General features: G+C 54.3%; 1 protein-coding gene across 4 annotated transcripts; it reads left to right on the top strand.

The window, feature by feature from the left end:
• Nucleotides 1-499: 499 nt before the first annotated feature.
• Nucleotides 500-15,682, top strand: Samd14 (sterile alpha motif domain containing 14). Of its 4 annotated transcripts, none has more exons than XM_041663807.1 (11): nucleotides 500-1,102; nucleotides 1,837-1,902; nucleotides 4,446-4,500; nucleotides 9,667-9,828; nucleotides 10,240-10,528; nucleotides 11,352-11,439; nucleotides 11,534-11,608; nucleotides 11,688-11,847; nucleotides 13,105-13,224; nucleotides 13,306-13,461; nucleotides 14,172-15,682. In XM_041663807.1, exons 3-11 carry the CDS (start codon nucleotides 4,489-4,491, stop codon nucleotides 14,325-14,327), a joined length of 1,218 nt encoding a protein of 405 aa, XP_041519741.1. In that variant the 5' UTR covers nucleotides 500-1,102; nucleotides 1,837-1,902; nucleotides 4,446-4,488; the 3' UTR covers nucleotides 14,328-15,682. The 4 variants fall into 4 exon arrangements, with proteins under 4 accessions (XP_041519741.1, XP_041519740.1, XP_041519739.1 ...); XM_041663805.1 differs by having other exon boundaries at nucleotides 504-1,102; nucleotides 9,667-9,833; XM_041663806.1 differs by lacking the exon at nucleotides 1,837-1,902 and having other exon boundaries at nucleotides 501-1,102.
• Nucleotides 15,683-15,772: the final 90 nt, after the last annotated feature.

Below are 15,772 nucleotides of genomic sequence, written 5' to 3'. Positions count from 1 at the left end.
ATCCATCTAGCAATGCTCATGAGTAAGTCTCCTGTAGCCTGTGTAGCCTGGCCTGCAGTAGCCACACACCTCTAGAAATCCTCCCTGTGCCCTACTCCAGTGCCTCGGGTGCACGCCCCCTCCAGAACTTGAAGTGTCTTTTTCGTTCCGGGACCCACAGCTCTCAGTCTTGGGAAGTCCCACTTGGCCGAACCCTTACAGCACAGGTACGCTCCAGCTTCAGCGCCCGGGCTGGTTGCTCAGCAGACGTTTGTTGAATAGAAGAACCAGAGACTTAGAAGCCCTCACAGACCCTGCAGAAGGGGCAGAAAGCCCCGTGCGTCCCCAAACGGGACCGCCCCCGTGGTCGCTTCCCTGCCGCTCCCGCTCCTAGCGCGCAGACTCCCTAGCACCACGACGCCGGCGGTCCGAGAAGTAGCCGGGCAATTGGGATCCCGGCCCCCGCCGCGGGCACCCGCTGCCTCCACCCCTCGGTCTTTGCGGTCTCCGCCCCGCCCGCCCGCCTCCTCCCTCCCTCCCTCCCTCCCGCTCTTTGTCTCCGGGGTGACCGGCATCCCCACAAGCGCCCCCCGCGTTGCATTATTCCAGGCGACCCCCACGGACCTAGCCTTCGCGACGCTGCACAAATCGGCCTGTGGCGCGAGAGTCCAAGATCCGCGGGGCTTGGCGGGGGCGGGGCGGGAGGTGGCTCTGGTTCTCAGGCGCTCGCTCGTTCTCTCTCTCTCTCTCTCTCTCTCTCTCTCTCTCTCTCTCTCTCACACACACACACACACACACACACACACACACACACACGTACACGCACGCACACACGGAACATCCTCCCGTCAGGTTTCCCGGTCCAGCCCCGCCCGCGTCTCCTGCTTCCCGCAGACCTCCCTGCATCCTTACACACCTCGCCTCTCCATTCTTTCCTGCTGGACCCTCCCCTCCAATTCCCCCACAACACTCTGGGATGGAGCGACTCGAGCCAGCCCGAAGTCCCCCGCGGCCGGGGTGAATTGAAAGTCCTCCACCCCTCTCACACCCGGCACTCGCCTCGAGAACCATGGGCCTGAGGGGTTCCCGGGGCGCTGGACGCTGAAAATGACGGATGCTGGAGGTGAGGGGCCGGGATTCCTAGGGTGGAAGGGGAAGCGGGGCCAGACACTACCTGACTCAAGGTGAGACCCCCCCAGTGGGGCTAGATGAATCTAAGCCACAAGGGCCTTTCTTCCTCTATCCCTAGGGAGACCTCACTGGACCAGGGAGCTGGGCTTGTCGGGAGGGAACAGAAATAGGATTTGTGTCCCTAATCCTCTTCCTCCTGCCTAGGGAAATTAATTTTAAAAAAAGAAAAGAAAGAAGAGAAAAAGAAAGAAAAACTGGTGTGGGGGCTGGGGGAGAGGCCTTAACTCCTTCCTACCCGGGCAGTTGGACCGGTGGGTTGGAGAAACAGCTCTGCCCTCTGATTAGGGAGAGGGGACTCTGATAGGAGTGGGTGCCGTTCCCCAACCCCATCTTCTGTGGGGCTCTGATGGGCTGTCAAACTCCTGCGGACTTCTCCAAGCCTGGAGCTGGCTTAAGACTGGTGGCATGGGAGGGGCACGGCCTTCTTGGCTCTACAACTGCCTCCCCATGCCAGCCTGCTGTCAAGCACTCCTGCGACCTGTCAGCTGCCTCTCTCCCACTGTCTCCCTTTCTCTCTCACCCCCCTCTTCTACTTGGGCCCTCTTTTCCCCTCTGCCTTGTGGGCAGGTGCTCTGTTCTTCTCCCACCCCATGGTGGGTCCTCAAGGCTGCCCAGCTGCTTTTCCTGAGCCTCTTGGGTCTATTCTGTCTTGCTCTTTCTTCTCAGCTCCCTGTGGACACTGTCAGTCTCTACCTCTGGGTCTGCTGGTTGCTCCTTCTGTTCCATTCCCAGGTTGTATACCTTTTGTTTTGCTTTCTCCTTCCCTTGGGCTCAGGGTATCTTGGAAATCACCTGCCTTTCCTTTTCCCAGAGAAAGGTCAGAGGTCACCAGTGGCCCGTTAGGAATTGGCGGCTGTTGGGGAAGGGAGTGGTCTATGACAAGGGAGCCCAAAGGCTGTCGAAGGGGACAAGTTCATTTCCACCCTGGTATAGTTGAACAACACCTGTGAGTGAGACAGTGTGTGTATGAGGGGGAGGGTGGGTGAAGCTGGGTTTCTGGGAGAAGATAGCTGGGTAGCGGGGACAGGTGACCCGCCAGATATTATGCTTCTGTGGAGTTTCGCATGGGATAGTGTGGAAAGCTTCCCCCCAGATACGGGAGCTGGCTGTTTAAGAGAGAGATAAAGGAAGAGGAGCAGTTTGTGCTGAATCAGGATGGGCTAAGAGTCTGAGCTGGAGGCCCCAGTCCACCCAAAGGGACTAAAACAGACCTCGGTGCACATGAGGACCTCGCCTGGTGGCTGGACTGAGGCCTTCAATAAAGGACATGGGCTGTGTTTAAGAGGGGAGGCGTCATTAGTCTCTGCAAAGAGCAGCCATTCCAGTGAGAGAAGCAGCTCCTACCCTGAGACTCCAGTCTGAAGGGAGAACACAGGGCTCATCTGACAAGAAGAGATAAGACCCAAGTAAGAAACCAGTAAAGTATGAAAAGGTCTCCATTCCTCAGGAACCGGAGAAGTGGCTGGCAAAACAGTATAGACAAATGGAGGGGGAAGGGGGGAGTAACCCCGGACAGCAATCTGGAGAAGGGACAGCTGAATCCTAGTCAGAGAAGGTTTTGCGATCCAACGAAGAGATACAGTTTATGATGAGGGCCAACCTATCTTTCCATCTGACCTTTCTAGCCAGGAAGAAATAGTCTAGATCTCGGCTCCTAGTCCCCTGAGTTCAAGAACGGCAAAGGGGTCCTAGCTGAGCCATTGCTGACCTCCCTTCCATATGGCATGCTTGGCTCGGCTCCCAGCATCCCTGAGCCTAGTGGATGGAGGTGGTTTTAATACTTGCCTTCCTTAATCCTAGCCAGTATAGACCAGCTCCCCTCCCTCTGCAATAGCCCTCCCCCGAGAGTGTCCTTTCCTCAGGAGCAGAACTGCAGATCACGCCACTAGGACAGGGCTGTGAAGCCGAGGACTGGGTCAACGTCTGATTCTAGCTATTAAGGTTCATACCTGTAACGTGGGGATACCAAGATGACACGTCAGGCTCAGTAGCTCACAGAGACGGGATGTCTGTGAAGTGACAGGAGAACTAGAGGACACGTGGTCCAGTCCAGTGACCTGCCTTTCTCCCAGAGACCGGAGTTTTCGAAGTCTCCCCCATATTTCTCTCTCTCTCTCTGTCTCTTTCTCTCTGTATATATGCAAGTGCTCTACCTGCATGTACACCTTTCTACCAGAAGAGGGCATCAGGCCCCACTCTAGATGGTTGTGAGCCACCATGTGGTTGCTGGGAATTGAACTCAGAGCCTTTGGAAGAGCATCCAGTGCTCTTAACTGCTAAGCCATCTCTCCAGCCCCTTCCCTCTCTTCTTATCCATGTCCCCTAGACCTGCTAGGAAGCCTGCCCAAGGTGTTTCTGATATATTTCTCCTGCTTCCCTTCCTTACCTGCCTGCTCTTCTTGCGTCTCACAACAAAACAAGACAAGAAACCCAAACAACAGTACAACCCTGTCCTGCCTATGCACACTTCCTCCCAGAACTTTCTGGATGCTTCAGAGATGTGCTGTGAACACTTAATGCCCTGCTGCATCTGTGAGTCTGTCAGGACCCGTGAGAACTGGGATTCTGTCTGAAACAGTGAATGGCCCAGCTGGTGATGCCAGCTTCCCGCACAGTTCAGAAAAGCAGGTGGTGAGGGGCCCCAGTGATGGAGGAGGAAGACAGACGGGGTAATGGATGCAAGATGGGTAGATGTAAAGATGGGAAGATGCATAAATATAATGGATATTGGATGGATGGGGTAGGGAAGGAGGGAGGGAAGAAGGGAGGAAGGGAGGGAGGGATGGAGGGAAGGAAAGCAGATAAAGCTAGGTAGGCAAGTGGATGGAAGAACCTGGTTTTAAATCTGTACTTGCCGTTAATTGCTGGGCCAGCCACTTCCTCTTCTGTGTCTGTGTAAAATGACAGGTCTGGATTTAATAAGCCCCATGACCTCTAGATTTGATGTTCGGCAGTTGATGATGGAGGCTTCCGGATGCTAGCGATTGGAGGGCCCAAAGCAATGCAGGGCCTTGTGCATTGGAGTACCTAAGGCAATGTGAAGTCACAACCAGTAGTTAGGCCCAGCTCACAAGAGCTGCTTGAGTCTGTGCTATGGCTTTCCTGCTTGTGTCTCCTGCCTCGGCACCCATAGGCTTCTCTTCCAAGGACCAAAGGAGGAATTCTAGGGGATGCAGTGGGTGGGCCGGAAGCGGGAGGCTGCTGGCTTCTTCACTACCACAACCAACTTGAATCTCTTATCCGTGGTTTCTTTCTCTCCTTTTTGTTCTTCTCAGCTCTCTTGAGTCATGGCTTCCTCAAAGCTCCGAGAACCTGTGGATGAAGTTTTTGGTAAGTTCTCTGTTACTTCATGTCTAGCACTAGACCTAGCCATGGAGCCCTTCTGTCAAGTCTACTGGGCATGGCATGGGATAAGGACAGATAGGGCACTTCAGGGCATGGTGTGCAGCTGGTCTCACATGCAGTGTATCATTTGATTCTCAAAGACAAGGGGTGTAGGATGCGGAGTGCTGATAAGACCTGCTTTGAAGATCACATGGAGGCTGGTAGGATGGCTTAGCAGATAGAGGCACTAGCTGTACAACCCGGGTTTGGTTCCCCTAACCCACATAAAGGATGAAGGAGAGAATCAGGTCCACAAAAGTTATCCTCTGCCCTCTGTGTGTGCATGGTGACATACACACTCACATTCACACATCATGCACACACACACATACACACACACTATAATAATAATTTTTTTAAAAAAAGGTAGCATGATAGCATGAAGACTTGAGTTCAATCCTAAACACTCACATAAAAACCGGGCACAAGCTAAGCGTAGTGGCACACGCCTTTAATCCCTGTACTTGGGAACCAGAGACACGTAAATCTCTGAGTTTGAGGCCACCCTGGTCTACATAGAGAGTTCCAGGACAGCCAGGGCTGCATACAGAGAGCCTGTCTCAAATACAACGAAACTGACACAGCTGTGCACACCTGTAATCTTAGTGCTGTGGACGAGAAGAAACCAGGAGCAGCACATCCTGGCTATTGTTAAACAGAGACAGCTTGTCTGCAGAGTTACTTGATCAGCTCAGACGGAGCTAATGGCTCTTGTGCCATACAGAAATATGGGCCTACAATCCTGGTCTACATAGAGAGTTCCAGGACAGCCAGGGCTGCATACAGAGAGCCTGTCTCAAATACAACGAAACTGACACAGCCGTGCACACCTGTAATCTTAGTGCTGTGGACGGGAAGACAGGATTCTTGGGGCTTGCTGGCCAGCCATTCTAACCAAATGAGCTAGTTCTAGGTTCAGCGAGAGACCCTGTCTCAAAAACTCAGGTGGAGAGGGATTGAGGCCATCAACCTCTGGCTTCTATGCATATGGCAGACTCTGTGACTGTGTTGTGGAAAAGCTGTCCCCTGCAGAATTTGAGTGGGTGACTCCTGTGTGCAACCCCAAGGGGCTCCTAAACATGGGGTGCCACAGGGCTCCAGCTTCTGCTTCCTCCCATCTCTTTCTGCCTTTCCCTCCTCTCTTCCTTCTTGCTATGGCCGCTGGCGCTGGTCACTCCAGTATTGTTATCTTGATGCTTCTGCTACTGCTCCCCACCCCAGCTCCTTCCCAGCTCCCCCTCTCCCCCAGCATTTCCCTGTCTCTGAGGCCGGCTCTACACAAGTCCAGGCAGGTCCATAGAGGTGCGCTCCCCTTAGTGGGGGAAGGGCTTTTCTGTCTCCTGTCTTCCCACCATGCTCCTCACCAATCCTTTCTTGTTTTCCTCCCGTCTGCTGAGGTAGCTGGGCACTGCCTGGAGTGCTTCCTCATAGGAAAACAATTAAATATTCATCTCTCTCACTACCCAGAGCCCAGAGGGGGAGGCAGGGAAGGGAAGAGATGGAAGGAGAGTTTGAGGGACCCTGGTGAGAATGGCCCCACCTTGCTTTGTACCCGCAAGCCCTCAGGAGACCCTTTGCTCTCCAGCACAGGTGATGCCCATTCTGCCATGTGGAGCAGGGATCTATCGCCCTGATGCAGATGGCTGGGTACCAGCTGGGTACCAGTAATGGAGAGAAGGTTAGAGCACTGACCCAGACCTGGCTATCACTTTTACTCCTTCCATACAACTGACCAAACCTTTATTGTTGGAGTTCAGTTTCTCCACCCATAAAATGAGGGTTTAGACATAAGGTTGCCTCCTTCTCTGTTCAGAAAGGGCACAAGTAATATGTCTGGTACTTCCTAACAAGCCAGCCTGCCTGTCTTTGACCCTAACTAGCTCTTGCCAGCTCTATGCTCTTAGGCAAATTAAAGCTGCCCTAGGGATCCTGAGTCCCTTCCTCCAAGGTTGTAGGACGTTTCAGTGACACACACTTCGAGAAGTGAGAACTGTTACTGGCTCCTGGCTAATTCCAGGGACACCAAGATGTTCTTCATCAGGAATGAAGTGAGTCACATCTGGATCCAACAGAGCAGCCTTGACAGTAACTGTCACCTCCCAGCCCCTCACCACATCCCTGGACAAATGTCTACTTCCATCTTCATTCAGGCTGTTTCTGCATGTTCCTGACACCTCAAACCCAGAACGATACCATTCCCTTTCCTAAAAAAAACCTCATTCTGGCCGGCAGTGGTGGTGGTGGCACACACCTTTAATCCCAGCACTCACAAGGCAGAGGCAGGGGGATCTCTGAGTCAGCTTGGTCGAAAGAGCAAGTTCCAGAACAGTCAGGTCTACTCAGAGAAACCCTGTCTTGAAAAACCCCAACTCTCCTTATGGTCATCCGGGCCTCAGCCTGGCAACCAAATAAGTCTGAGGCAGTAGCCCTAGTCACTCTTACTTCCTTGCCCATTCAGGATAGCTCCTTACCTGTCCTTTTCCCTTCTTTAGAGTATTCACCAGGCACCTGCTGTGCACCAGGAGCTGCCAGGTGCCCGTGGTACCATCCCAGAAAACCCTGTCCTTTCGGAGCTGATAGTCTAATAGGTGGAAAGAGGCATAGGCTTCAATAAGCAAGGTGTTCAGGATGCCAGAGAGTGGTGTGTGATCCAGGAAAAGGCAGAACTGACAACTTGGAGTATATACGGGAGGGCGCTGTACATGCAAAGGCTTTGAGGTGCAAACTGGGTCTGTAAGAGGAAGGGTGGGAGGAGGGGACAAGGGAGAGGCAGAAGCTCAGGGAGGTGACTGAAGCTCAGGAGCACAGACTAAATCTAGAAGGCCTCTGTGGGTTTAGCTCTGACTCTGCACGAGGTGGTTCTGAGCAGGGAGTGACAGAGCTGACACCTCGCGTTAGGATCATTCTGGCTGCTGTGCTGGAGGGCACCCAGTGGGAAAGGGGCACAGGAGGCCATTTATAATAACAGGCATGAGAAGATGGGAACCTAGACCTGGTGCTCCTCTCTCCGTCCCTCCCCCGATCTCTTTCCCACTCCTCTCTGTATGTGCACAGGTATACATGTGTAAACTCACTCATAAACAATATTTTGTTGACAAAATCTAAGAGCTTGGGCTGTAGAGTGGGCACTGCTCTTGTAGAGGACCCGAGTTCAGTTCTGGGCACCCAGGGTCAGGCACCTCACAATAGCCTGTAACTCCAGTTCCAGGGGATATAGCACCCTCTTCTGAACTCTGAGGGTATCTGCATTCAAATGCATATGCACCCCCCCCCCACACACACACACACAGAGACAGAGAGTGTGTGTTAAATAATAGTAAAAAAGAAATGAAAACCTCAGACAACCTCAGAGGTAGAAAAAAGAGTACAATGCACCCTGTCATGTGCTCAAGTTCTGGTCACTCCATCTCCACCACGGTCAACCCCTGGTCAGACTTGCTTCACCCCTCCCATTCTTCATCTCCACTGCCCTGAATATCATTAAAAAACAGTCTCACGCTTCACCTCTGTATTTCAATAGGGCTAGCTATTTTGAGGGTGGGGCTAACAGGAATGCAGCTAAATTAATTTATAAGAAAGGGGTCAAGAGGGAGGCAAGGGGAGTCAAAAAAGACACAGGGTTTAGCTTGAGTAGCAATAAAGATGGAACCACTGTTTACCAAGATAGGGAGGCCAGCCATGGTGGAGGCGGGGGGGGGGGGGGGGAGGAAAGGTAGCCACTGCTGACTATCCATGCGGGAACAGGGTCTAGGAGGGCTGAGGGGAAAGGGTAACTCGCAGCTGTCCAACTTGGAGGCAACAAATCTCAGGCAAGCCAATGAGTGGTGTGTGTGTGTGTGTGTGTGTGTGTGTGTGTGTGTGTTAGACAGAGTTTCTCTGTGTAGCCCTGGCTGTCCTGGAATTCGCTCTGTAGACCAGACTGGACTTGAGCTCAGAGATCCTTTGCCTCTGCCTCATGAGTGCTGAGATTAAAGGCAAAAGGACTCCGATGGGTGTGCTTTTATCGGTTGTGTTTGGCTAAGGCACTAGGGGGCCCTGGTTTGTAGGTTCCCTGGTAGGTGCTTTTGTGTTTAGGCTTGGTATTTAGTAGAGGAGTCAGAGTTGGGAATAGACAAAGCGGCCATTGAGTAGGGGTACCTTTGGGGTGTCTACAGATGAGAGAGAAGCAGGCAAGAAGAGTGGGTGTGAAGGATGGAACGGGGGGGGGGGGGCAGAGATACTAAGAGAGGGGCGAACAGGAGCGTATTGACTCATCCTGAAGCCCAGGAAGACCCCAGTACCAAGGTCAAGGCCAGAACAAGAGTGATGCTTTCTTTCCAGGCAGGCGAACAAAAAGCAAAACTGTGACCTGGTGCTTTCTGCCCACACCCAGGAGATGTGTCTACACCTCCTCCAGGTTCTAACAGGGCCTAGCACTGGGCTGTAGAGCCCAGGACCCGAGACAAGCTTGAAGGACCCGTGGGAACTTTGCTCCGGGTACTGACACTGGTGTCTGGGTGTCCCCTTCCTCACTTCAACCAAGGACTTTTCATACGCATTAACACTGCTGTCCTTGAACACGGCCCTGAATGTGGCACAGCAAGATGGGGTCCCCAGGGGGGTTTGTTTCTGGAGCCACACCCAAACCCCAGACTGTTAGTAGCCAGTGGCTCCAGCTGTGACTTGCTTTCTTTGAGCCTAGTTGGTTCAGCTGTAAATGTGTCCTGGATGCCGTAGCCTCCCCTCTCCAGGTAGCTCTGAGGACAATGATGCGATGCGTGTATCACATTGGGTGCATGGCAGATGCATTCCCCTGGTCCCCACAGAACTAAAGGTGCCATCTCTACACCCTACTTCCCACCCGCTTGCCAACTCTCACTCAGACCGTAGGATCCAGGTGGGCATGCCTCCTCTCACCCCCATGGTGTGTCTGCACAGAGGCCAGTCGTGCCCCCAGGAGGGCCAGGCAGTTGTGCTATGTGCAGGCACTGGCAGGTGGGGCTGGGAAGCCAGCCTGTAGGAGGCTTGAACTTCACCTACTGTCGAAGTGAGTGGCACCACCAAGCATCAGCTTAATGGCTTGGGGTGTGAGTCAGGGTGGTCATCTGAGGTGGCTCTGGTCTCTGTTTGCAGACCTGGACTTGGCTGTACCAGAGACCACCAGACTGGACAGCAGCTTACACAAAGCCCGGGCCCAGCTGCTGGCCAAGGGCCGGAGACACCGGCCTTCCCGCTCCAGACTACGAGACAGTGCCAGCTCTGCTGAGGATGGGGAAGGCTCCGATGGGCCCGGAGGCAAGGTTGGGGTAACACACACACACACCCGCCCCCCAATTCCAGGGGAGTGTGCCCCCAGAGACCCAACAGTCATCCACCCAAAGGTCAGCTAGCTTTTCACTTCTGGCTCCTGTCCCTCTGCAGAAAAGATATTAGCCCATTTTAAAGATGAAGAAGCAGAGAGCACAAGGGTTTGGGAAGTCCCACAGTTAGCAAATGAAGCAGTATGTCTTCACTTCATGTGATCAGCCATTTCTCCCCTGTCACTGCTCAGGCACTCCCCATCCCCGGGCCGAAGGAACCCACCCTCCAGGCCCCAGAAAACCGAGCTCCCCTGGGGCTCCACGTATAGCCTACAGAGGAAATTGGCCTCCAGCCTCCAGGGAGTGAGGGCAGGGAGCGCTGGTTGAGCGGCTGCCCTTCTTCCAGGTGACCGACGGCTGCGGTAGCCCGCTGCACCGGCTGCGCTCGCCTCTGCACTCGGGCCCAGGCTCCCCCGCCAGCGGCTCTTTCTGCCTGGAGCCCCCCGGCTTGCGGCGCAGCCTGGATGAGGACGAGCCACCGCCCTCGCCCCTCGCCCGTTACCGGCCCCTGCACAACGCTGCCTCGCATGAGGGCCTGGCCGCCACCTCTGGCTCGCCTCCGTGCTCCGCACCCTCCTCGGACAGCTCCCCCAGCTTCGTGCGCCGCTATGCCCGAGCAGAACCGCACAGTGAAGGTGAGCCCGCAGGCGCGATGCCCCCTGCCGGCGAGCATGGGAACCGCAGCTTGGCCCGGTGGTATGGCGGCTACAGGGTAGATGGAAGGATGGCCAACAGGTTCCATTCTCCATTTACAGAGGCTTACTATGCCACAGACATCGCTGGGACCAAACAGAGTAATGATACAGTCCTTGGCCTCTGGGGATGTGTAGCTTAGGAAAGAAACAACCAAACCATCCTGTAATTAACATATAGTTACAAACTGTAATAAAAGCTATGCACAGTTGCTGGAGTGGAGGTGACACTTGAGCCAAGATTGAAAGGATGGGTAGAAGATGACCAAGATAAAGTCAGTAGTATGTGCCTAGCATACAGGAAGCCTTAGTCATGGCATACAAGATACTGTGATGTGCTCTGGTAATTCCAGTACCCAGGGGGTGAAGACAGGAGAATCAGGAGACCAAGGCCACATAGGGTGTTCCAGGCCAACCTGGGTTTCATTGAGACTCTGTCTCAAAAATAAACGAACCAATGAACTAACAAACATTAATAGGCCTACCCCCCCCTCAGTTGTAAAGTGTTTTTACAGTTTGTAAAAGGTAAAAGCCTAGGCTCCCATTAGATACTGTAAAATGGGCATGTCTCTATGTTTGCAATGAAGGCGAACTCAAAAACAGAGAGAGTGCCGTCTCCTGGGTCACACAGCTAATGAAGAACCCCGGAGCCAGATGGCCTAATTCTAAGTCAAGACATGTCTACCACCCCACATGGGCAGCAGCAGGAGGCAAGCAAACCGCAAACCGTCGCTTTAGCTGTTTTCTTCCCCCTCTCCTCCTAAAGATGACAGCCGGGATACCAGCCCCCCTGAGCCTGCCAGCCCCACCATCGGCTTGGATAAGAGGACTCGCAGAAAATTCCTGGACCTGGGGTGAGTGGGGCAGGTCTTGCGTGGGTCCTTGGAACAACTGGGGTCTGAGCATCACAGTGGGCAGGTATGCTCCATTCCCCCTGCCTTCTTACAGGGTCACTCTCCGCCGAGCGTCCACTGGCAAGAGCCGGAAGGAGAAGGGTAGCAACCGACTGTCCATGGGCAGCAGGTGAGAGGTACCCATGGCACCCACCCACAGCTCCTGTCCTCCCCTGGACACCACACCATGCTGGATGTTTTCTCCACAGGGAATCCGTAGAAGGTTCTGGAAGGACAGGGAGCTCCCCGTTCCTGCCCTTTTCCTGGTTCACAGACAGCGGCAAAGGCTCTGCTTCCTCAGGGAGCACCACCTCCCCGACCTGTTCCCCTAAACATGAGGGCTTCAGCCCCAAGAAGTCAGCTTCCCAGGTAAGCCCAGGTCTTTATTCCTTCTTCTTCTCCTTCCCTCTTAGCGTCCAGCCTTCCTTTCCATCTATCTTTTTGCCCTGAGTCAGTTTTACTCTGTAGCCCAGTCTGCCTGGGGCTACATGAGTGTGCCATCCTGCCAGTGTGTAACCCCAGGACTCCACACTGGCTTCCAGGGTCATAACAAGGGCATATTTCATCAGGGCTTGGACTGGGACAGAGGTTTTTTTTGGGACCTTCACATTGCTCCATAGAGCCACCTACTCATTCACGACTTCCATCTTCTCTCTTGGTTTCGTTCATTCATTGGCTCAGCATTCATGACCGTCCACACTGCTTTCCTGCTCTCAGCGCTCCTGTGGGAACACTGAGCTCCCACTGCTCACTCCGTCCCAGGGCCCCTTGTTTCTTACTGTTCTGCTTGAGTCAGGTCTGGACTGCACCATCAAAAGCTGGCCTCCTGCATGGTGGGAAGTTCTGGAGATAGAGAGATGGACAGGACCCATGCCTAGAGCTCTGAAAGCTTCAGACCCCAGGAAATGAGAACCATCGACACCAGCAATACTAAAGTCCCCTTACATTCCCAGACTGCTAAATACTTCACAGAGCCCAGGATACATGTGTGCCTTTAACTGTGATGCAGGCAAGGCAGGCGTTAGTATCTGCACTGTACAGATGGGCAGATGAGGTCCAGAGAAAAGGGACTTGCCCACAGATGTGTATGGTGCCAGGGCTTAGGAGAATCATCAATCGTGGGGTTCAGGGGAGAGACCCTTCTGATGTGCAGCTTTGTTCTTTAACCACCCCTACATCCTCCCTCAGCCCCTCCCTTTGTGCTGGTCCCAGGAGACACACATTGAGTGAAACACAGCCCAAGTCCTCCCAGAGACCCAAGGCCACTAAGGGTACCCGCCAGTCAGGATGCGAGAGGCCTAGGAGAGGCACACAGGACACAGCCTTGGGGGAATCCTGGAGGGCCGTCCGAAGGCAGCAGCACCTAGCCTCCTCCACTCCTGTTAATTATTCTGCCCAACTTAACGCTAGTGCCATGTCCTCTAGGTAGCCAGCTCCCCCCTAGAGGGCTCAGGTCTCAGTCGGGTCACAGCCTCTGTCTGGCTGCTTAGTTCTGGGCTCACAATCAGGAGCATGGACCAACTGCTGGTGGCTAGTCCAGTATTTCAGCTCCGTCTGGTCAGAGTGATGGGCTCGGGAGTGGCAGAGAGTGAACTTGAGCCTCAGCACACATCCCTCTCTGTTCAGGAATCCACCCTGAGTGATGACTCCACACCTCCCAGCAGCAGCCCCAAGATCCCCAGTGGTCCTCGACAGGAGACCAAGTGCTCCTATCCTTACCACACGTTGTCCCAGTCTTCAGATGAGGTGAGCCAAGCTAGGCCTTGTTCCTGCTGGGGACCTGGCCAAGAGACTGGGCTCCCTTAACCCTCCCCATCTCTACCACAGTTCCTGGACGAGTCCCTCCCTACTATACAACACTGGACTAGCCAGCAGGTGGGCCAGTGGCTGTGCAGCCTCAACCTGGAACAGTACGCCGCTGAGTTTGCTGCCCGTCAGGTGGATGGGCCGCAGCTCCTGCAGCTGGATGGGAGCAAACTGAAGGTAGGTCGGAGTGCAAGGTTAGCCAGATTGAGGTAGCCTTAAAGCATAAGGACCGCCTCCCCTTTGTCCTGACTTTTGGCCTACTTGTCTCCTGAACTGATCTGGGATTGCCTCTCTCTGTCTGGCCACTGACCTGGCTTCTGACCTCTAGGCAAGGGTCTGGTCCAGTCTTTGCAGTGTAGTTATGATGCCCCAGTCTGACTTAAACTCAAATCCATCACTTCCATTTGACCTTCTAGTTCCAGTCTGACCTCACCCTTTGGACTACCATCCCGTGTTGGAAAGGCAGGCCTCTTCCCTGGCCAGCTCCATGCCATGTTCAGTCTCAGAGCCTGGTGACAGGAGTGTGCTAAGGCTTACAGTGAAGAGAGGTGGTTTCCAACGCTTGGACGTTCCTGGGTTTCAAGACCAATCCCATAGCGAGTGGGGAGAGACCTTGCCGTCTTGCAGTGGGACCTTGAGCAAATCATTCTCCATCTTGAGGGCCTCAGGGTATTGGGTAGGGTCATGGCACCTAGGTTGAGGATCCAGAGTCAAGGATGGGGCATAAATGGCTTAGTGCCATTGTAATCTCTATGGCCACTTGCAACCCATTCCTCTTAGCTAATCCCTAGGCAAAGGCCATACTTCGGAGCAGACTTGAGGGGCTGCAGGGAGTGCATGGGAGGAGTGTTCTGGGCCTCTTTCCTTCACTCTGGGTTTCTTCCCAGAGCCTGGGGCTTAGCAACTCGCATGACCGGGCACTGGTGAAGCGGAAGTTGAAGGAGCTGGCAGCGGCTGCTGAGAAGGAACGGAAGGCACAGGAGAAGACTGCACGGCAGCGGGAGAAGCTGCGGCGCCGTGAGCATGAGGCCAAGAAGAGCTAGGAATGGCTGGCGGGGCTGGAACCCTGGTGCACTTGCAGCCACCTGCACGGGCCTCACCAGGGAAGTCGGGTCTAGGCACCAGGTTCTTGGGGCACATGACCCCTCTCACCCTGTTTGAACCAAGTCCTCTGGAAGGAGATCCCAGGGAGAAGGCCCAGTAATAAACCCAGTTTCGAGGACTTGTTTGGCACAGAGTTCCAGGGGGAAGCAGGTGGCAGATGATGAGGGCAGAGGCCAGGAATGCAGCAAATCTGGAGCCCAGAGGAACCTGGTTCAAGCAGAACCTCTTCCCTCTGGTTACAGTGGTACTGAACAGGAAGTAAGCTGGCAGGAGAGGCCCTCCATGACCAGGATTCCTAGGCTTAGAGAGAAGCCTGGGCATCCCGACAGGAGACAGGGCTGTGTCTCCTCAGCTCTTGAAGGTGGCTGTGTGGTGGGAAAGCAGTTCTCCTCAGAGAGGCCGGTGGGCACTCAGGGTAGATTCTCAGACACCTCCTCAACGGAGAGAGGAGCGGGCAGTGGAGGGTAAGCTGGCCTCTGTAAGGGCTGCAGAGCGGGGACAAGGGGGCTCTTCTCTTTCCCCTTCACTACCCTGTAGGTTCTAGTGGGCGGGACGACACTGCTCCTCTCCCACTGGGTCACAGAACTAGAATCCACTTCTTCACAGAGTGCTTCAGCCTCCTCTGGGCACAGGATAAATGGAGGCTGTTGGGGACACAGGACATTCTCCCCATGAGTGCCTAGAAGGCGCTGAACTGGTGACTTTCATCACCCTAGCCGGGCAGGGGCACACTTGGAGGGTGGCCTAGAAGCTGCTACATCAGAAGGGTCCATCAGCTCCCAGGTTCCCTGGGTGTGTCAAGGTCTCAGTGGGCCTAGAACTGACAAACATTGCTAGCTCAGGTTTGCTAGGTCACAGGGAGGACTGGGCCAGCCCTGGGTGGGTCTGGCACGTGTCCTTTGTAGGACACATTCAGAGATGGAGGGTCCCAGGTGCCGTGCTGACCCAGCCTCTCAGGTGCTGGTCAGTTACTGCTGGGCCCAGGAGGTTTCTGAGGAGAAACCTCCACCCCTCCCAGCTTCCTGGAGGGGTGGACAGGACCTGCATGCTAACTCCCTCTCTCCTGCCTGGGGAAGCAGTTGAAGGCCAGGGCCCTGTGCTTGGGCTCAGTCATCTGCACTGGGAGAGGGGCCTCAGAGGGAAACTAAGGTATAAGGGCATTGGCATCTAGACTATCTATCTAGACTGGGTGGGGAGGGTGGAGGCCCTACTGTCCCTAAAGCTGTCAGGAGCCAAGTGTGCCCCACCTGCATGTGAAGGGGAAGATGGTTCTCAACTTCTTTCAATAAATACCTACCATACACCAGTGAGGTTTCTGTCTGGGACGAGGGACTAAGCTCTACCTTGAGCACCACTGGGCAGCCGTCTGCCAGCTTATGACTCT

The sequence above is a fragment of the Microtus oregoni genome, unplaced genomic scaffold (genome assembly GCF_018167655.1).
Source record: "Microtus oregoni isolate MIOR12 unplaced genomic scaffold, Mior012 000015F_ref0000493, whole genome shotgun sequence".
In the NCBI taxonomy this organism is placed as follows: Eukaryota; Metazoa; Chordata; class Mammalia; order Rodentia; family Cricetidae; genus Microtus; species Microtus oregoni.
Note: the sequence above shows the minus strand (reverse complement) of the source record. Positions and strands in the feature narration are given on the sequence as shown.